At 30.3% G+C, this 21,891-nt stretch overlaps 7 protein-coding genes across 9 annotated transcripts in view; 5 read left to right on the top strand and 2 right to left on the bottom strand.

Annotated features, from left to right (window-relative positions):
- Positions 1-3,759, top strand: part of LOC139111511 (circadian clock-controlled protein daywake) — a 131,538-nt gene extending 127,779 nt beyond the window's left edge. For both annotated transcript variants that reach the window (XM_070671847.1, XM_070671846.1), the window contains 3 exons: positions 2,844-3,224; positions 3,338-3,487; positions 3,578-3,759. In XM_070671847.1, the coding sequence (XP_070527948.1) occupies positions 2,844-3,224; positions 3,338-3,487; positions 3,578-3,726 (680 nt within the window). In that variant the 3' untranslated portion in view covers positions 3,727-3,759. The remainder of the gene's footprint in view (positions 1-2,843; positions 3,225-3,337; positions 3,488-3,577) is intronic.
- The window catches only part of LOC139111504 (protein takeout), a 54,279-nt gene that overhangs the window by 17,930 nt on the left and 14,458 nt on the right, over positions 1-21,891 (bottom strand). The window contains exon 3 of the mRNA XM_070671837.1: positions 2,033-2,120. The gene's annotated coding sequence lies outside the window, so the exon portion shown is untranslated. The remainder of the gene's footprint in view (positions 1-2,032; positions 2,121-21,891) is intronic.
- Positions 4,716-8,559, bottom strand: LOC139111509 (uncharacterized). 2 transcript variants are annotated; one of them, XM_070671843.1, is made up of 6 exons: positions 7,626-8,559; positions 6,496-6,536; positions 5,680-5,882; positions 5,431-5,602; positions 5,149-5,298; positions 4,716-5,071 (listed from the first exon to the last, which is right to left on the bottom strand). In XM_070671843.1, exons 1-6 carry the CDS (start codon positions 7,649-7,651, stop codon positions 4,917-4,919), a joined length of 747 nt encoding a protein of 248 aa, XP_070527944.1. In that variant the 5' UTR covers positions 7,652-8,559; the 3' UTR covers positions 4,716-4,916. The 2 variants fall into 2 exon arrangements, with proteins under 2 accessions (XP_070527944.1, XP_070527945.1); XM_070671844.1 differs by lacking the exon at positions 7,626-8,559 and adding an exon at positions 6,619-7,510.
- Positions 12,009-14,300, top strand: LOC139111513 (uncharacterized). The gene is made up of 3 exons (XM_070671850.1): positions 12,009-12,425; positions 13,283-13,645; positions 13,766-14,300. Exons 1-3 carry the CDS (start codon positions 12,368-12,370, stop codon positions 14,071-14,073), a joined length of 729 nt encoding a protein of 242 aa, XP_070527951.1. The 5' UTR covers positions 12,009-12,367; the 3' UTR covers positions 14,074-14,300.
- On the top strand, positions 14,703-17,344 carry LOC139111515 (uncharacterized). Its single transcript, XM_070671852.1, has 3 exons — positions 14,703-14,841; positions 16,323-16,688; positions 16,807-17,344. Exons 1-3 carry the CDS (start codon positions 14,784-14,786, stop codon positions 17,109-17,111), a joined length of 729 nt encoding a protein of 242 aa, XP_070527953.1. The 5' UTR covers positions 14,703-14,783; the 3' UTR covers positions 17,112-17,344.
- On the top strand, positions 18,099-20,524 carry LOC139111505 (protein takeout-like). Its single transcript, XM_070671838.1, has 3 exons — positions 18,099-18,454; positions 18,942-19,304; positions 19,440-20,524. The coding sequence occupies exons 1-3, from the start codon at positions 18,355-18,357 to the stop codon at positions 19,736-19,738; spliced, it is 762 nt and encodes a 253-aa protein (XP_070527939.1). The 5' UTR covers positions 18,099-18,354; the 3' UTR covers positions 19,739-20,524.
- On the top strand, positions 20,345-21,572 carry LOC139111507 (uncharacterized). Its single transcript, XM_070671840.1, has 3 exons — positions 20,345-20,433; positions 20,665-21,027; positions 21,189-21,572. The coding sequence occupies exons 1-3, from the start codon at positions 20,346-20,348 to the stop codon at positions 21,491-21,493; spliced, it is 756 nt and encodes a 251-aa protein (XP_070527941.1). The 5' UTR covers position 20,345; the 3' UTR covers positions 21,494-21,572.

Genomic DNA, 21,891 nt, shown 5'->3' on the forward strand with positions numbered 1-21,891 from the left:
AAAAGAAAAAAAAGTAACAAGACAAGTCATGATTGTCTGTATAATAATGTCATATTGATTAACTTTAATTGTATAGCATAATTATCGTTACCTACATAACTGCAAAGTATGCAAAGACCTAAGCGACGAGAAAGAAAATTAAATATAATATAATGAAATAAAACATTGTAAAATAATATACGCTTTTTCTGCAAGCAGAAAATAAGATAGTTCTTTTATGAATAAAATACTATGTGATTTTTTTTATTTAAATCATTAACAAAATTTATAATTGATGAAGATGAATTAATTGATTAAAAGTTCTCGATATTAAATTATAAACTAACAAGGAAAACGGGGTATTGGGAGTTAAATAGTTTTGCGTGAGTCGATATTACTTTGAATCAGCAATGCGATAAAATTCATAAATTATATGCTTTGGTTTTGAATTATCATGAGAAACATGGTAATAACTGGGTATAATTTCAAGCTTTCCGACAAAAAGACGAATAAAAAATTAAATATGCAAAATATTGTAATATAATTTCTAAGACAAAAAAATTCTGATAATATTGTATTTATTAATTCGTAGAATCTTCCAACTAGAAATAAAAGACTAATTATTGAAAAGAAAATGTGAATCTCACGAACTAAACTACAGCTGAAATAAATAATTTGTAATTTGTATTGTACTGTTAATCAAAAGTTACAAATCGTTCACAACTTACGTTGCAGTACAAATTTAACTATTAAAGCCCAGGTTATTATTTATTATAATATATCGCATTGATTCATTGACATCTTGCCCGCGAAACGTATGTTTCTAATGACTTTGTTCTAAGAAATCAATCGCTTGATTAAAGAGTTCGTAAGTGTAATATGTTGCAAAATTATTAAAGAGAGAAAAAGTGCGAACATATTACCCAGAAAAAAAAAAAAAAAAAAAATTGTGCGGACTGCCATTAAATCGCGCGTACAAAAAAAGAACGTTTACTCAGAAGTTAATAAATGAGTCGAGATCTCTCCGACAATCATATCTGAACATAGTACGGCCACACACGGTACGTAAAGACAGAGCTTGAAATTAGATCTCGTGTATTTATAAATCGGGGGACTATAAATCACAGTTATTGACGTGTAAATTGGTTTTGACTGATGGAACAGGCGGGGACGTGACGCAGCCACAGATTACAGATATTCCTCGATTCTTTTTAATAGTCGCCTGTACAACAGCGATATTACGTAAATAGCTAATTTAGATAAAGCGTTTAAACGCAAGGCAACATGTCTCCACGCGAAGATGATAAAGCGATACGATTGCTTTCGTAGGATTTTGGAGTCGCGCGCGCGCTCGGTATTTCGGAGCGCTCTGATGCATTTTGTACGAATTATCGCTTCTGCTTTCGTAATTTCCGCGTGTCCACGGACACGGCACATTTGTATGTGCGACGTACGATTCATAAAAGTGTGTCGCCCGTCATTGAGAAATCAATAGAAAACCCGGAAGTGCGGAATAAAGGAAAATCGGATGGGTATGCTTGCCGTGTAGAACAATACTGTCGTTATTCTTACGTAGGTACTGCGTACGCGAGACAATGTAATTTGCAATTTAATTTTACGCTTTTACTTGTATAATGATTTTCCTGTCGTCGCACAAACCCGCGCGTGTAAAACGATATGATTACGAGCACGTTTTTGTTCTCGGCGAGAGAAATGTCATGTTATTTTCAGTTTCCGTTTTTCTTTAAGTTCATTACCGCCACTTACGATTTTTTTTTCTTTTTTTTTTCCTTTAAATAAACGTTCGACAAACATGTTTCTGTCATTTCGCAAACAGTTCATTCAGAATATATCGATTAGTATTTTTTTTTAATTTGCGATTTAAATTCGGAGGACAAAATTAAATTAATATTACTAGGCGCATGGATAATTAATTTTTAAACTTACATCTAAATAAAGCTGACTTGGTATTAAAGATATTTTTACATATTACCATTAAATGCGTCTGTCGAATTTAATAAGAATTTAATTAAAAACTAATTTTTCTACTTACCTTGATTTTTCTCCACAATTTGTACGGAAAGTCAGAGTCTCGGGAGGCCGTCCATGATTTTTCTTTCTGTACATGTCTCGACCGCCACCTGTAAGCAAAATTAAACGAGTTATAAAAGGAAATAAATATATCTAATATTCGTAATGTATATTTGAATTACATGTAAAAGAACGAGATGTACTTAAAGTACCGCGTAAGATGTATGATACTGAAAATTATTAAATGTGAAACAGTTTTCTTTAACGCAGAAGAAACATAAGTAAATGACGCGCGCGTAGCACGCGCTCTGTAAAGCCTAGTTAGTCATTAATAAAAAAAAAAAAAAAAAAAAAGGAGTAAAAATGAAAATACTCATTAACCCGCCGGCTTCGTAATTTCACTTTCTACCGTGCACTTTCGATTTTAGGTCCGACCGACCGATTGGCCGGAAAAAAAGCCGCTCTCTTAGTCATCGTCGAGTTCTTGTCATTATCGCGTTCGCTCGACCAACGGTTGCGACAGGGTGTAATGCCTGCGTTTGCTCATTTAAAGGTGTCTAATGACTGTCTTTCACAACGTTTCAGAAACAAGTGCAGCGCAGTTGCAAAAAGTCTGCAGCCTGTTTAACTCCGTTATTGATTTATTGCGTGTAACACGCTAGAATTTTGTTTATTAAAGATTCTTTAATAATTTCTGACAAAAAAAAAAAAATAATTATACACAATTTATAATGCCCTTATTTCATTTTAAATACAAAGTTATCTTTTTACCTAATTTTAATTATACGTAAAATATTTATAAGTGGAAGTAATTAAAAGTTTATTACTTTTAGCTCCCGGAGTGACATCGTGTCCACGAACGAACAACTTGTCGGAGTACAATAAATGTGTATTAAAGCAGCTACAAGCGCTAACGCCTTATCTCGCCAAGGGAGTACCTTCATTAAAATTACCAGCTTTAGATCCTTTGTTTCTGCCATCCTTGACTATAGATAGAAATCTAGAGTCGTTAAGAATCAGGGCCAACATGAGCCAGATTCGCGTTTACGGCAGCACGAATTACATCGTACAGGACCTCAAAGCGAATCCCAATGACTTAACAGTTTCTATCAAGGCTCGGTTACCTCATATGTATGTAAGCGGTGATTATGATGTTCAGGGTAGACTGTTGCTGTTGCCTCTTAGCGGAGTCGGCAATTTTAAAGGAAACTTCAGTAAGTTTTTTCCAATAATTTATGCTTAAAATATAGCACGTACAAAATTAGCTAAGCATTCATTTTATTTTTTTTTACGATATTCTTTTGCATTCATTATCTATTTATTTTAGCTGACACCGATGCTCAAGTAGATGCGCAAGGTAAAGAAGTCACTGATAAGAACGGCGTGCAAAGACTCGAGATCGACAAGTTAGTTACTAAAGTCCGTGTTGGTAATGGAAATATTATACTGAAGTCACCTCCCGCTCATACGTTAGCAGGTAGACGTTAAATCGTGTTTTGAATTTTAATATCGCATAATTACATAAGTAAGTATATACATATTCAACGTAATATTATTTTTGTTTAAGCCGACGCCGCCGCTACATTCTTCAATTCGAATCCCCGTCTAGTCCTGGACATAGCCAGTCCAATTATCGAGGATACGGCCGCGACTGTGAGCAAAGCTCTGGCCGCGAGGGCACTCAGCGTTCTCACTAAGCAAGAACTTGTCCCTTAAGTAAAAATAGTAAAAAAAAAAAAAAAGACAAAATAGTCTTATCTGGTTCGACATATCATTTGGTGTACAAAGAAAAAGGTTAAAAGGCAAACGTATTTTATTATAAGTATTAGGTAATCTGATTTAGTTTTTATTCGTTTCTTTATTTCGCATCGCGATAACTTTCGTCAGTCAGTCGGTGAAATAGAAGGTGAGTCGGTAGAGTTTATATTACGCCCAAAGATATTTCATTAATTAATTGCGCTGTGCATAAATTTCGAGAGAGATATTTTATTTAAATAAAAACTTTTATTTAAGTCTTTATGTGCGAGAAGCATTGAAATGTTTATTCTTTTGCGTAGCAAGATCGTAAGGAGGCACGCGTTAATTAATCGATCGTTATTTTCTCTTTATATTTGGTTAATTATTATTTACACATTTGTTGTATGTAATTTTAATTAGGCAGAATATAATAAAATAGATTTTAAATAAAATTAAAAAAATGTCATGCACGTAAATAACATACATTTATTGTACACGACGAATAAAAGAAATATCGTAATTACGCACAAGTATTTTTGCTTTGTACCAATCTTTGTATTAATTTTTTTATACGCAGCCAATTAAATCAGACATTTAACAATATATAAAGCCTTTTTTTCTTTTTTTAAACTTAGTCTTTTCAGTGTTTAAACAAGTCAGTTTGTTATATAATATTAATTATTTTTTATTCATTTTAATTTATTCACTTGTCTTATTAAATCGTTGCTCATGCTTAATTAGAGTGAATAACAAAGTGATTATTGTAATCAAAAGTATAGAATTATATTTGTAAAAATTATTCTGGAAGACATGTGTGCGCTGCAATTATTTAATAACATTTTGAAATTATATTAAGTCTTAAACTTTTTTTTTTCGTTTTACATTTCTAAAAAATTACTGTATCTAATTTTAATTGGTTTATAATGCTAATGCAGTTAAATGCAATTTGTGCTAATATATTCAAATAATTAAATTCTAAACGGTTTATTTACATGAGAATTATAAGAAATATACAATTATATATAATTATTTTATATTATTCAATAACAATTTTTTATAAAATCTTGTTAAAAATTATTGTTGAATAAGATTAACAAAGTTTTCGTAGAATAAAAAAGTAACATCTTAATCTAATTTCTTTATAAATAATGGGGTTTACAAAATAAAAATTAATGATTTGGAAACAAGTCGTCGTATGTGAATACTCCAGTGATCTTATTCGCGATCTTGGTAAAAAGATCCGATAAGGCATCTTCTAATACAGGCTTTATTTCATCTATTAACAAATCACTATTCGCGTTTAAAACCTCATTGCTTGCTGGTCCTAGTCAAAAAAAAAAAAGAAACATTAGTTAAAAGATTTTTAAAACAATAATTTATCACTATACGATAGTAACATACCAAGAATTGGATCACCACCAAATAAATTATCAAGATTAACTCTAGCTTTGTTTATCTTGATGTTAAATTTCATCTTATCAAAATTCACGTAAGTGCTGTTATTTTTAACAATTTTATGTGATCTCAACACGCAATCGCTCTCGTAGCCGACTAAAGAAAGAGACGTATAACAGTATATGTATAAAAGTACATAAAATGTATACTTAAAATTGAATAAAGACGGCATAATGTACAATATTCTCTTATCATTTCTATACCCTAATAATAATTTTAAGAACTTACAGAATGTTCCAGTGAGTCCTCCTTCTCCAATCAGACGAAGTAAAAGAATTTGGGCGTTTATTTTATATTTACCTCGGAACTCGAGTTTGTCGAAATTAACTTTGAAAGTAATTAACACGTTCTCCGGATCAATTTTAAGATCACGAATTTTAAACGTAGACGGTCCATATACCTATAAATATAATTATTTATTGGTATAATACATATTTTCTAATTCGTGTACGACTTATACTAATTGATTGTAGCTACTTGTATATTTGTAAGAGTGATGTCGAGCTTCGCAGCTTGCGGACCTCTCTGCAATCGCACATGCTTCAATATAAGCGGCTCTATCGGCGGAACTTCTAATTCCGGAATTCCAGTCTTTAGCTTGCCCCGCAGTTGTTCGATTGAATTTAATACACAGTTATTTATATCTGGATCTTTTCGATTACATATTTTCATATATGACGCTGAGAAAAATGCAATATATATATTTTACATACGTAATTGAACTATATTAATTAAAAAAATTAAATATCGTACATGGTCATTTATTCGTGCTCACGATATTCATTTGCGAATAAATAAAAATCATGCTTGTGAATGGAAATAACAGAGAACGTTTTAGACTTGCAGTTACAGATGTGTAAATACTCATTTGTTACTATCCGTTACAATGATGGTATATGCACTGCTAATTTTTCACGTTTCGTTTAACAAGTCGATGTTTTCGCGAAGACGTTAATGCTTGTGCTTGCGCGCACATATTTTAAACGATAAATTATTGCTAGCTATAAATGATTTTATGAGTCCAATGTATCATTTGTTACTGTTATTGATGTATTCTTTTTAAGATAAATAATATCTTAAAAATCCAAAGTATCACTTAGCGCGCACGTGACAAGTATATATGAATGATTTTATACAATTACATAACGTATTGTCTTTTAATTTCGTAATGCGATAGTATTACTTCGCCTATGAATACGTAAACGAGCGAGCCGAAAGTATTCATATACGGACACTTATACAATGCCACACGCGTACGCGTGAATATACTTAAAAATCTATAACGTTACTCACGTATCTCGGCGAAGGTTGGAGCAATAAGTGTACAGACCACACTGAAATAAAATATTATCAATCGACACGAGGCTTTCAGTTATTAATATTAATTAGCTAATAAAATTCACGAAGGTCAATTACCGTTTCTAAATATGGAACGATCGATGGAAATATCGAGATTGCAATGGGAGCTGATCAGTCTTTTAATTGCACGAAAAAAATATCAATTGTTCATGCGCCAGAATAATATATTCTCAAAATGTATACGGATAAATTGTACTATGCTCCGTTCTAAGTATTAAAAAATTAGAAAAGCGTAATGGAATTAGCTGAGTTAAAGCTAGTGAAGTACTTTGTTTACTACTTGCGCCATTAAAGATGCATTCAATATTTCAATTTTTATTTAAAGATCGTAATAGTTAATTAAAATGCTGATAAGGCTTTGTTATAAGCTTACAACGTTTCAAGATGGTCTTAAGTTTGAAAATGAATTATAAATATTTGTCACGGGGATCAGAGTTTGGTTGGTAAGAATCTTATGTTGTTAATTAATAAAACGAAACTCATGCTGTTTAAAACGTACACTTTCTTCGGAAGAAAGTGATGAAAAATTAACATAAAATACGTGGTAAATGTACATATTTAAATTTTGAAGGCGAAGGTTAGAATATGTAAATTCTGTAAGTATTTAACTTTCATCAAAAATACATGTAGATAAATAATTTAAAGAAAAGTAATACATTCAAAATAAAAGAGTTATAAAATTGTTTCACGAACGATTTGAAAGCATCTCTCGAAAGTTGTGCTCCTTTTCTTAAATAGTAGTAGAAAAAAGGGGAAAAAAAAAAGAGATCAAAAAAATTAAATAAGAAATGAAAAAAGGAAAGAAAACAAAGATGAATAAAATCTGATTGAATAAAAAACAGGAAAAATAAAATAAATTACTAATTTTTTTTTTGTTACTTAAAACATCTAAGGTTTAAATTACTAATTAAGGCCCGGTTTCACAAGCGCGAGTTAATTTAAATGATCGGTCAACTTTAGAGTCGCTACTGCCAAACTTTAAAATAATGCCAAAATTAATTTCTTAATTATAAATGGGGGTTGAAATGTGTTACGAAGAGATGCGAATAATAATGACAATTTACCAAATGCTCGCGACGAACGTGTTCATGTTGGCCAGCTAAGTCGAAGCAACACCGAGGTTCTTTCACGACTGAAAGAGGTTTACAATAATCAATGATGTGACAGTCTCACCTCAAAGGCTTTACCACCTTTAACTTGACTGGCGATGACTGTTACATTCAGCCAGTCGATTGCCTCGTGCTACTTGCCGACCATTGGTCCAAACTCAGATAAACACTAAATAACGATTGGCCAGGTCGTTGATTCCTGTACCGCAGGAAAGCGCAATACAGTTTACCACCAATATCGCCGATATTTCCATAAGATCATTTCCGCTTGTCTTCCCTCCCACCCCTATTCCGTCGTTCGCTTTTCTTTAAGATAGATTCGTGGGTCCAGCCACCGCGCACTTGGGCAAATATCTCTGTTATTTTCATTCCAACCTTTCCCAAGCTGCTCGAAAGCGAAGGGAACTAACAAGGCAAGCCGAGCCCGATTCAGCGTCGTCCGCTATTTTAAAACGCGTGGTCGGTGCTCCGGCGAGTCCGGTGCCGACGTTTCGTAATTTCTCGCTGCAGGTGTAATCCAAAGCGAACGTACGTGTCGACGAGTTAGCGAAATTAATTGCGCAAACAAGTATTTTCTGCCAGTAACACGTTACTTAAGGGTGAGGTACCGTAAATCGTAAAAAAAAAAAAAAAAAGGGAATTATATTGCTATCTCGCTGTGCATAAAATAATATTGGCTATGATTTTGTATCGTATATACGTTCCGTAATTAAAAATTCATATCGTGCACACGTAGTATAAGAGGAACATCTTTGTACGGATTTCAAAGTCTAATTTAACCCACCCGAAATTCATTCGCATATCTTTTTTTTTTTTTTTTATGTCGCGTGCAAGGTAATTTTTGACAATTTACATTATAATTTATTTAAGAAAGGTAGGAAAGTATAATTATCAAATTTATATATACAATTGAGAACAAAATTAATTTCTCTGTAACAAAAAACCGAACGTTGAGACGTTAAAAAGTCGAAGTGCTTAACATGAGAATATAATTTGTGAGAGAAAGTGAATTATACATATGAAAAAAATTTGTACGAAGTACTTTTCCTTTTTTTTTTCTGCTAGATTATTAAATTGATTCGAGCATGTTTAATATTCAATAATGTCGCAGAGGATGGATGATATTCAACGACATATATAAATGTAAAAATAAAAAAAAAAAAGTTTTTGTGGCACTTTTGCAATGTAATGTAATAATTTAATAAAGTGGCGCAAAACATTGTATTGACATACAATCACACTAATTGAAACGTAAAGAACTGGTAGACACCGGTTTGTGCAATTTCGCCGCGCCCATTAAAATTAGCGAAAGTCGCAAAATGGACCACTGACAACCGAAAAGCCGCGATCCGTAACAAAACCCAGATCTACGTTTCCTACGAACTCATGTGAGTTAGATATATTGCAACTTGCATCTAGGACGATAATGAGTGTGGAATTCTCGGACACCAGGTCACCATTTCCCTTTCTTTTTAACTGATTTCCTAGTACCGACGTTAATGAATATATTCGCACGGAACACATGTAACAGTAAATGTACAGGGTGCTTGACGTATGATTTCGCGCCCGAAAACTCTGGATATGCAATGGGAAAACAAGACGAAAAGTTACGTAACATTTTGCGAAATTCATAATTACCGCCGAGTAATAAATAATCGAAAGTTTTACATTTTACACTTCGCACCGTCATGTCTTAGCTTTTACGCGATGCGGAACGAAAGGAAAAATACGTCTAATCATAATATCGACTTTAATCTTTCGATTGAATCTACTTAGAGTTCGACAGAGTTCGAAGCGCAGCGAGATTAGCGGTGTATTATTAACGTGAGTCGCTGAGATTACCGGATTTTAATAACGATTAAGTCGATCGAATTCAGAGTTCGAAGCTCTGATTCATACTTGCACCGTATTTTTCAGATGTGATTTCTTGCTATCGATAAATTACTGTTAAAACTAAGGAACACGTGTATCATAAATACTTTTAATGCGCTGCTATTTTTATTTTATAGACTTCCTTCTTGAATATCTTTTTTTAATTGACCATCTGTTATTTCAATAAAAATGTCGGAAAGAAATCTACACACTACATACAAACTACGATGTGTTACGAGTATGATATACATCGCAATCACAGGCCAAGAAAAAAAAAAGAAAGAAATCTTGCAGGCAAATTATTTAATGTTGTATAACAGAGTATTTTTATTTTACAAAAATACCATTTAAACTGCATTTTAATTTTGTCGCTATTAACGAAAATTTTTAGCAGACTACACCGTCCAGTAAATCTAAATAGTTATAAAAAAAAAAAATAATTTTATTATAAGGAAATAGCGAAAAAACGTTATTAAAAAAATAACGCGATAAAAAAGAAGATTTATGTCTTTATCGTCTTTGAAATTTAACGCTATGATTCTCGTCGATATAAATAGATATTGTGTTCGGGAATGTGTACCTGGTGAATGAATCGTACGGTTAAATATGCGTGAGAGCAAAATCACATACTTCAACTCAGCGATGCATGTTACATAACTTCATTCATCACGCAAGAGCCGATGATGCATTTCGCCGAGAATAATGCCATTCGGCGATGACGTTATTTATTTTTAATTTTAATTTTAAATTAAATTAAATTAATTAATTAGTTTTTTTTTAAAGTTACAACGATAGTGAAATGTTCGATATATCAGCGCGTTGCATCTCATTTTATGAAATTTACACGTACGTGTATGCACGTGTTGTTATACATATGTATGTTGAATGAGGTGCTACAGTTAATACTGCATTGAGTTGAATAGATATTATGTCGTTCGTTCACATGTCATCGCCTTTTTCTTCGCCTTTGCTTTTAATTTATTTTATATAACTTTTCTTTCGACAATCTTTACTTATCTGTCGAGTAAAGCAAAAATCCGGTTCTTGCATGCGATATTTCATGCCTTTCCAAGAAAAACTAGTTTCACAACCGACTTTTATAAATTACAAGGCACACAAATTTCTTATTATTAAAACAAAACAACAAAATTAACAAAAATTTAACTTTTTTTAAATCCAATCTAGAAAAATATCAACTATATTTAGTGCTAAGTCGGTGATTTTAGAATAAAACCAAGGGAATATATCAAATATTTTGGAATGTTATTTTTTGGTAAAACTACCAAGAGCAAAGGTTTAAAATAAATGAGCGTTTGATTGCATACAGATACAAGTTACAGAATATAATTGCGGAACATAATAGAGTAATTGTATTAATTATTTTGCAGAACTTTATATAAAACTAACGTATTATATAAATAAAATTAAAAATCAGACAAGTATAATATTTTATTTTTAATAATAGAAATAATAGACTTAAAATTTATCTCTGCATATTTATAATATTTTAAATATAAATTATTAGTTTCCACTTGACTTTGTAGATTCATAAACGCTAAAAAAGTTATACGAATAAAATAATTTTTCATAAAAACTTTATCGCCTTTAGTACTGAAAAAAGTACGAGGAAAAAAAATATGAAAAAGTTCTAGGCAAGAAATATCTTGTACCAGAATTATTCGGTAAAGAGGATAATTCAGAGATGCACGCGATGATATACGTAAAAGCAAATTAAGTTAGTGATTACATTTCTGTTACATAAATGTTGCAATTATTTGTAGCAAATACATTTTAAACCCTTCATAAAAAGAGGGAAAACAATTTTTCGTCGTACAATTTTGCAAAAATTGAACAACGCTTTAGTTGAATACTATTAATATTTTTTTATCGTCTATAAATAACGTGAAATAAACCAGAAAATTTTATTATAACTAATTTATTAAAATAATTAAATTTTATTTTAAACAGTTAGATTTTACTTAATTTTAATTTCGTACTTATGTTATCTTTGAAATTAATGCGTTGGGTCCGACGTCGGTTTTTGCAAAAACGGGGACACTGTACTTTTTCTTAACATTAATTACTATTAATATTAATATGCCTTTTACATAAAAGGTTTTTTTTTTTTATTAAACGATAACGAATATTTGTACAATTAATTATAAATATATAAATTTGTATAGTCTGTATGAATTTTTGTTTTAACACAAAAGACTTTAATCCTTTCAGTTATTTATAAAAAATTTTTATTTTTTCTTGTAAAACAACTCTGTTTTATTTTAAACCTGAATCTTAGATGACCTTCGAATGTGACTGAGAACTTTGAACGAATAAATCATCTAATTGCAGAGTAATAAAAAACTAATTATTGAATCAACTTATTACATAAAAAGCGTGTACGGGGTGGTATACGGTTTTTGCGACACCACTCACGGGCTGGGAGTGGGGTTATCCTGCATGCATAGATTAAAGAAATAAAACAAATATTTCCTTTATTATTTAAACTATTTAGCGTCCCTCTCTTCGCGACTAGTTATAAAAAATGATAATTTATGTTACTCTTTGCTACTCCCACTTTTAGTTGCCTGATCAAATGATCATGCGCAGAATGTAAAAAACTACATTGCAGCACAGTGTATGTGTGCAGCTGCTATTTGCAATCTACGCATGTGCTAGTAAAATTGAAGTGAGTATTGAGGGGATGTTTTGAAGAGGGATTCTGTATTATATAGAAGCTAGACCAGTTTGACTTGCTGATTTGTCTTTCACACCGTTTGTTAAACGCATTTTAGTGTTAACTTCGCGGAGAAATTGTCATTTTAAAAATGTTTGCTGCACTTTTCGCTTTCGTACTCGTGACTACGTGTGCCGCAAAGGAGATACGTGAGTAAACGATAGCATTGATATTAATAAAAATGATATTAATATTATATGGAAATATTAATAAAGTTTTAATATATTTTTTTTTAAAGTTGTGAACAAATTATCGTGTGCAGCTAATTTTTCGTCTATTTTTACCAACGCTAATTAAATTTAATTCCAATTAAATTTATTTTGTCTTTTTCTAAATTTTTTAAACTAAAAAAAAAATAATTTTGTAAAAGAAATAATATTAATTAACCCTCAAATGGAACACTGAGTTACGATAACTCAGTACAATTTTCATAAATGAAATTGATTAAAAACTTGTATTTTTTTTTCTTTAATTACACAAAATGCTTTAAAATTGATATATTAAATCCCGAGATATAAGGAAACCGATACGAGTAATGATTCGCTTGAGAATTAAACTAGAATTAATTCCACAAGACTAAAAAGTAGAAAATAAAAGAACTTCAAAACCGCAATTAATTACTTTGCCTGCAAATGACTTACATTATCCCAACAATATTTTATAGAAATTATAAATTAGTTTTTACGCCGAGAAGAAAATACAAGTTTGCGTTTGTATAATAATTATATTGCTATATGTTTAAGTTATTATTACATTAAAAATTAACTAGTTCGTCTTACGATGGAAAACAAAAAAAGAAAAAAAGTAAGGACAATTATGCTGAATCTTACTTTGTTCAATTGTTTTAAGACGTAATGAATCCTTGAATTAATTCCAATGCTCGTTTATGCAATAATGCGTTATTCATTGATTTTTTTAAAGAAGCATGCACGTGTGCTTCAAACTATTAATAGTGCACTTATTTATTTTTTTTTTTTTACTAAGTATATTAAATACATTTTTTTAGCGTCTTATATTCGTGTGTGTGGTCGCCAAGATGCCAACTACGCTGAGTGTGTCAAAGAAAATATCAATAATATGAGACCTAAAATTTGTACGGGAATGCCGGAGCTTGATATTCCTGCAGTCGAACCAATTAATGTCGACAAAATAGTCATTTATGACCTGGACAATCTTAAATTAAGTATCATGGATGGGAAAATAACAGGATTTTGCGACTTCGAGGTGGAAACTGTTACTATTAGCCCTGACAAAATGTCTATGGAATTTGAGGTCCTTTTCGAACATCTTAATTTGGATTCCATGTATGACTTTGATATACATGTATTGGTGCAGCTTGCTAATAAAGGAAAAGTTCACATTGCCACAGGTATGCAATCGACTTCGCATTAACGTAAGATAAAGATTTAAAAATTGTTCACTTCGTAAGATATGAAAAAATTTGTATTTTTATCGTAAAAATCACTAAAGCACGATTCTCTTTCCGCAGACAAAGTAAAAGGAAAAGTAGTTATAGATTTTAAAGAAGCGACTAAGGACAACGTAAAACAAATATATGTGGGAAAGACAAACACGAAGCTCGATATTAATACGTTCGTATACGAGTTCGATGATAGCGAAAAGGATTTAGTTCAATTACATGAAGTTATGAGAAATACGATATCCGAAAATGAAAATGATATTTTAAAGAAAGTTAGACCGGCATTAGAACAGATTGTCTCGAAAACTCTTCTTTCACTTGTTAACAAAATAACTGTCAATAGATTTGAGGAATTGTTTCCCGACCAAGCACCTTAAATTAGTTTGAACCTCCAGGTGTATCGTCGCGAAATGGAACGCCCGCATCTTACAATAGATTCAATCTAATAATTTAAGAATAAAGTATCGATATGTATCATATGCGTTACATTTAATGGTAATAATAAAGAAGTAATATTTTAAAAATTAGCAAGTTACTAATTATGTTTAACAGCAGCATAGATTTGTACGAAGTAATTTAATAAAACTAATTTTTTTACTCACGATATGCTTACTAATTGTAAAACTTATTAATGTAGCTGCACATTTGCATTACGTACAAAGGAATCTCTTAATTATGTTACAAAACTACAACAAGATATATATTTAGAATAGATAAAAAGGTTATCATTAGCATTATATTTAAAAGAGAAATAATACTTAATATAGCTGGATTTAAGAAAAACTGGTCGATCCGGTAAATGTCTACTTTTGAATTTAATATTAAGCCCTGAACTTGTTAAGCAAATTCAAAGCTTCTTTTTAGTAAAATTCCCCACTTTAAGATCTGTCTGACCATGTGATCGTATAAAAACTAAAAAAACCGCAGTATAAAAAAGACTTTTTCATTTACGCCCGTCAGTATAAAAGTAAACATAAAGGATATCACTACGTAAAACTTTGCTAAACCGTGTTTGCTCGTGTGGCTTCAGTTACATGTGTATTAAGATTATCTTGGTGTAATTTTTTAAAGTATTTTATAAAACAAAATGTTATTCGCGCTCTTTGTTTTTGCGCTTGTTACTGCAAATGTCACAGCAAAACTGCGTAAGTAAATCAAGTTATTTATTACATATTTAATTGTGTTACAATATATCTCGAATTATTATAACGCAACCCGTCAAAGTTTCGTTAAATTTGTGCGAAATAAAAATCGAGTTCTGATTAAAATGTTAATTAACATTAGTTTCAAATTTAAAAAAAAGATTCTAATTGTAATATATTAATATCGATTACATACTGGCAATCTCGAATAAAATAAATATAATAATGTTACACCTGCCGCATATTTAATATTGTGAAAAATACGTGATAATGTATAATAACGACGTTTATCTAAGAAAAAAATTTTTTTTAATAAAAGAAAAAAAAAAGAATTAGTTTTCTAATCACAGTTCTTATATATTTAATCAAGATAATAGTAACTATTAACTTCAACAAATTTTTTTGCCAAGAGTAATACGCTTTACTGTGTTGTAAATGTAGCAGATGCCGCAGGATTTAAAATCTCAAACGGAGATCATTTTAATACATAAATTAATATACAGAAATTTTGACATAAATCTTTTGTATGACAGCACTAAAAATACTTTTATCTTTTATCTTAAGGCGAGTTATAAGTTGTGAACTACGATTAAATGTTCAAAAAAATTTTCTCATCTTTTACTAACACTCGTGTGTAATATTAAGTCATTCGAAATAATTGATGTTTAATTATTTCATTAATACGTTCTAAAGTAATACTAAGTTGAATAGAATGTTGCTATTCTTCTGTTAAAAACTCTCGTGTGATTAAGTGACATCATAAGTAGCTGTTATATAAATTATACATTTTGCAATTCAAATAAAAAAAAAAGATTAAGAGATATGTTAATAATTCCATTTGTTATAAACGGTGCAATATTAATATTCTTTTCAAGGATGAATAAACACGTGTCTGTATCTTTTGTGCTAATGCACATTACGTTGCAGCGCAAAAATTTTTTTCGCCATCGTTTTAGATGGCTCGGACGAGTAGATTAATAATTGTATAAATAGTTTTAATTATAGAACAAAAATTAATTTTATATCAATTGGTTTACCGGCCGCAGTGTCGACGAAATTTATTTCTTTTCTCGGAAACACTCCATTACCTATCAATATACATTTCGTGGTTAAAATTTGACGTATTCGCAGAGTAAAGATTCAACTCTCACGTTTTTTTTTCTTTTTTTAAGCAATAGTAAAAACCGTGGGTTATGTAAAAAATTAAAATATAATTTTAATTTATGATAATAAAAATAGCTTATGCATCTGCAGATGACGAGTTAAGGAAAGCAGTTGAGAAATAAATATTAACATTAGCCGAGTCTATAAAAATCAATTAAGGCTTCTACTTAAACTCAAATAACTAATTATTAAATCAGAACGCGCAAATTATTATTACTAGCATAACTTTGACCGGTTGTATCTTTAATAACATTATTTAAATTAAAGAATACGCAGTTTTAGTTTTAAGAAAATTAATCTGAATCTTTTATTCCTTCTAGCTTACTATATTCATCCGTGTGGTCTCAAAAATCCGAATTACAATCAATGCTTTGCAAACAGCATTGAAATTATAAAACCTAAGATCTGCTCAGGGATGCCGGAATTGAATTATCCAAGGGTCGAGCCAATAATTCTTAATGACTTAACTATTTACGATAATGTTAATGCTAAATTAAGCCTTGATGAAGTGAAAGTGTATAACATTTGTAACTTTACCTTGAATTCCGTTGACGCAGATTTTAACGATAAAATGTATGCGAATTTGGAATTAAGATTTGATCATATTCACTTAGTTTCTACGTATAGTAGCGACATACATCTACTAGCACGTATTGCTCACAGAAGTACAGGTCATATTTTTTTAGGTAAGTAAAATAATTGACAAGCATCTTAACAATAAAGTATTTAATGTAATTCAGTTCAATAAATTAAAGAATTTTTAGATTTCTTATTTTTTTTTAACTCGTCAAAATTTTCTTGCAGATAACGTAGATCTGAAAATGAAAATAGATTTTAAGAAGATAACTAAAAACGGCACGACAAACCTATACGTATCGAAAATGAAACTGAATTTAATCATTAATGAATTTAATTATACGTTTAACGAAGACGATAAAAAAAAAGATATTTTGCAGGAAGTAATTCAAGATATTGTGACCAAGAATAAAAACGAAATTATTAGCAAAATTAAACCGGACCTAGAATTAAAACTGTCCAAGCAGTTTATTACAATTATTAATAATATATTATACAACCGTTACGCGGAGCTGTTTCCGAATCGAGTATAAACTGTCTGGAATAATTGGTTTAACTTGCATTATATCATTTGTCATAAATATAATTTTTTCTTTTTTAAGTTTTAAGTCATATAATGAATAAAGAAACATTAATTACTTTTGTATTATTGAAGCAATAATGCATATTTTTACAATTTAATAATTATGTCAATGACATCATATTATAATTACAAATATATGTATGTATATTGGACCACGCAAAAAAAAAAAAAAAAAATGTTGAAGTGATTAACTCCTCACGTCTGATTAAACTCAAGATCAACGTCTGTAAGACCGAATTTATCGCGAGTCTCGTACTTAATCATGGTTTAAAAATAGAAGACTAAGGCTAATCAATCAAGTATACCTGTATAAATACGTGAAACACGATGTAAAATGAGGCAGAATAATCATTTGTCATTTTTATAATCGATGCAAACGTAACACTTCTGCTAAGCGTGGGCAATGGGCGCCTACTTAATGACACAGGTCGACGTAAGCATAATTTCGTTATTTTTTGCCATCTAGTAAACAACAGCGACAAAATACGACTACGTCAACCTGAGTCACTTTACCAAAAACCCGAATTTTAAATGCAGAGATTTGTAATATTCAAAACAAGATGCGTGCTTTTAAAAGTAGAGAAATTAATCGCCGTCATAATAATCTGATGAAATAAAATAAAAAAAGAATCCCAATGCTTTTTCTGCTGTATTGTTTTAATGCAAATAAAATATTTCAAAAATAATTAACAATATCGCACATTGTGAAAAGAATTTACAACAATGTAACAATGTGTCTCACACGTTTACGTAAAATATGTTCTGCCTGGCATTCGAAAATAGTCTCTTTTGTAAAAAAAAAATTTAATAACTGTTTTTATAGTTAATAGCCTACAAAACTTAAATGCAAAACTGCTGCTTAATTAAATATTCCGTTTTTTTATATTTTTTTTTTGTTTTTTCAATCCGCATTTGAAAATTATCCTGCTTTTTTAACCTTCTACACTGGTCTGACCAGTCAACTGCCTACGAAATAAATCTTTTTCTTACATCGTTTTCTTTTTATCTTACTTGCCACATGATCATGCGCAGAAGGAAAATATTAATTTTATTCTACGCATGTGCCACAAAATAAAAGTTGGATTTGAGGGGAGATGATAAAATAGAGCTGGAGAAAGAGGGTTTTACAACACGCATCAGTAGTTCGACTAATCGTTGTTCCCGGTTTGCATTTGCCCAAATTATTCGTGAAAATGTTCGAGAAGATTTTGTTTCATAGAAAGATCTTCTTTTCTTGGCATATGCTTGCCGCTTTTGTGGTTTTTAATTTTGCAACAATACGTGCGGATATACGTGAGTAAATGAGAATATTTCTTACATATTTCTTTACATCGTGCTGCAGAAATTAAAACTGCACCGTTTGCAAAAAGCTTATCGCGCTAACGCAAAATGTAAACACCTGACGGTTCAATTAATATGTAATTAGTTTGAGTTATTCATGCCGCTGCAATTACAAATGTAATTTCTGATATAATATTTTCTTGCAATTTTAATTTATTGCTGTGAACATTGTATTAATCTTGAATATAGTGTACGTGACATAATAAATGCATGATATTCGAAGGTTACGTGTTGCAGTAATAATATAAAATTGCTATAATTGTGCGCAGAGTTGAACAAACGAATAAAGCAGAGAATAAAAGTAAACGAAATATAAAAAAAAAAGGAACAAATATATTTTTAAAAAAACATAATTTAAAGAGCTACTAATTATTTCTTATATTTTTTATATTGCAACTTATTTTGCGGCTGATTAAAAAAGATAAATTAATTTTCACAGCGTCCTATATTAGAGCATGTGGTCGCAAAAATCCTAATTATGATCAATGTATCATAAACAATCTGAACAACGTGAGAGATCACCTATGCGAAGGAATTCCGGAATTTAATCTTTCATCGATCGAACCGATAGTTATTGACAGAATAGCTGTCTTTGATGCTGAAAATTTCAAACTCCACGTCAAAAACGTTAAAGTAACTAGAGTTTGTGATTATACCGTGCAATATGCTCGCACAGATTCTAACAGGCTTTACTTGGAATTAGAATTCAGATTTAATCGTCTCATCGTAAGTACCGAGTATGAGTTCAATGCACATGTGCTGGTGCCTCTTAAGAATGAGGGTTTGCTTTCCATTAGTCTAGGTAAATAAAATGTTTTTTTCTTTTTTTAGTTTTTCATTAAGTTAATTTTATCTAAATTTATAGTCAATTATAATTAAAGGGAGAATTTATTTATTACTTTGCTAAAATTAGCGTAACGTCTTCCTTTATTTGCAGATAAACCATCAGCGAGAGCAAAAATGAATTTAAAAGTGGTGACAAAGAACGGCAAAAGCCAGATATACGTCTCGAAAATAAATACCAACATAAAAGTCTCATCGTTTGAATATAAGTTCGATAACGACGAGAAGGATCAATTGCATCAAATTCTTAATAATTTTGTAGACAATAACAAAAACGATATTCTAACTAAAGTTTTACCAATATTTGAAAAAAAATTAGGAGAAATAATAATATCAATTTTTAATAGTGTAACCCGTTCCAATTATGAAAAACTGTTTCCTGAAACCGCATAAATAGACAATTTAATCAATCGTTCATTTTTCGACAATATACTATCGCAGCAGCGAGAAACAACTAACATAAATTTTATTATAAAATTTTATAAATTAGTAATGTAAGATTGTAAGTCACATAAAAATTATTTTAGAAAATTACGTATAGCATTACATGATTTATGGAATCCTATCTAATAATAAAAAAAATTTCATACAATCGTTAAACTCTGTATTTAATCTGATGTATTCAGCAAAGTTCCGATACGGGGCAAACTAAATTTAATGCATTATAATTGGCATGGAAAAATTGCAAAATTAAATTTTTGCCAAATAAATATCAGGATTAGCTAAAAATATAAGCAATTAAAATTCGCAAGAAGAGTTGACTGAATAAGTCTAGCATTTTAATTAAAGTTTAAATTTTAAATAAGATGGGTGTGTCGGAAATACATTAAAAGATTAATCAATTTTAGGAGCGCCCGTGCTTCAGGTTTTAACAGTATACGTATAATTACACACATATGAAATGACAAAAGTATACGTCTGTATATATAAGCTTGACTAAATTCTATGGTTAAGTCAAACAGTGGAGTTTGTCAAAACTGCTCAATAGTCTACTGTTAAAATGTTCGCTAAATGTATGTCTTTAATTTGGATAACGTTTCATGTATTCTTTGCTCTAACAACACATGTTATAATTGCAACGAATAGGTGTAAGTAAAATATTAAATGTAAAAAATATGTTTAACAATTAGCTTTTCTCTTACACGCAATGTCACGAATAAATTATATGTTATAAAATTATGTTTCATACGTCCGTTGTTTATTTCTAATTTTCTTTTTATACTTCAATTATTATCTTGGTTATTTTTATAAAATAATAATAAGTGGCATAAATCGAGCAATCAGTTTTAAGCAGTGACTTATAGAAAGTTATTTGACAGATTCGGACATCAACTTATGTGAACGGACAGATCTCAACTATAATCAATGCATTGCGAGCAACATTATCAGTCTAAAAGATAAACTTTGTAAAGGGTCCGCAGAATTAAATATTCTACCAATCGAACCATTAGACTTCGACGATACAACTGTTATTGACGTAATTAATTTGAAATTGTATGTAAAAAATTCGAAAATGGATGGACATTGCAATTTCGATGTAAACTCCGTTCAAACTAGTTCCGACAGGCTTCAGTATAATTTGAAATATACATTAAAAAAAATTTATATAAATAGTACGTATGACTTTAACGTACGTCTGATAGTACCAATCACTCGCGAAGGAAAACTATTCGTTACTGCAGGTAAATATAAATTATTTAATATTATTTTTATTAAAATGTAACTCGCATTAAAATAAAACAATGGGGCTTTGAATAAAACTTCTAGCCGAAGCTCCATGTTGAGCTTGAGTTGGTTAAAAGTTTTGAAATATATTATAAAATGCATCCTTTTTTTCTTTTAGATAATGTGGAAGTAAAAACAACCTTAAATTTGAAAGTGATAACCAGAAAGAATAAAACACACGTATACGCATCGAAGGCAAGCACGAACGTCAAGATTGCTAATTTCGACTACAAATTTGACGAAGGCGAAAAAGAATTAATCCAGCTGCATGAAATTTTTAAAAGTATTGTAGAGGACAACAGAAGTCTTGTTATAAAAAATTCTATACCGACAATGGAAAAGAAACTTTCTCAAGTAACCATCGAATTATTCAATAACATAACTCAATCGAATTATGAAAAATTCTTTCCCGAAAACATTTGAACTGTCAAGATTTTTACAACAGAAAGTAATTTATTAAGTCTAAACTCTCTATGTTAATTTAACCTCTTTTTTTTTTTTTTTTTTTAACAATTTGCATTTAAAGATATACTATATACTTGTTTTTTTTTAATTATATGTTCATTTCATTTCGCTTTACCGGCGATACTTTGTTATAAATATTCATTTATTCTATTACAAATATTATGCAAGTAAAATCAATATTATACGTAACGTTACCAATTGCACAATTGCATTTACATTTTGCAATAAAAACAGGATAGACTATTTAGTAGTGCAATTGTTGTACATTGTTAAACGCTTAAGATCTAGTTCGATAATAATTATTTCGCCATCTGTTATTAATAATGTAAAATTGGGAGAGAAATTTGAATCAAATT

This window comes from Cardiocondyla obscurior, linkage group LG24 (genome assembly GCF_019399895.1).
Source record: "Cardiocondyla obscurior isolate alpha-2009 linkage group LG24, Cobs3.1, whole genome shotgun sequence".
In the NCBI taxonomy this organism is placed as follows: Eukaryota; Metazoa; Arthropoda; class Insecta; order Hymenoptera; family Formicidae; genus Cardiocondyla; species Cardiocondyla obscurior.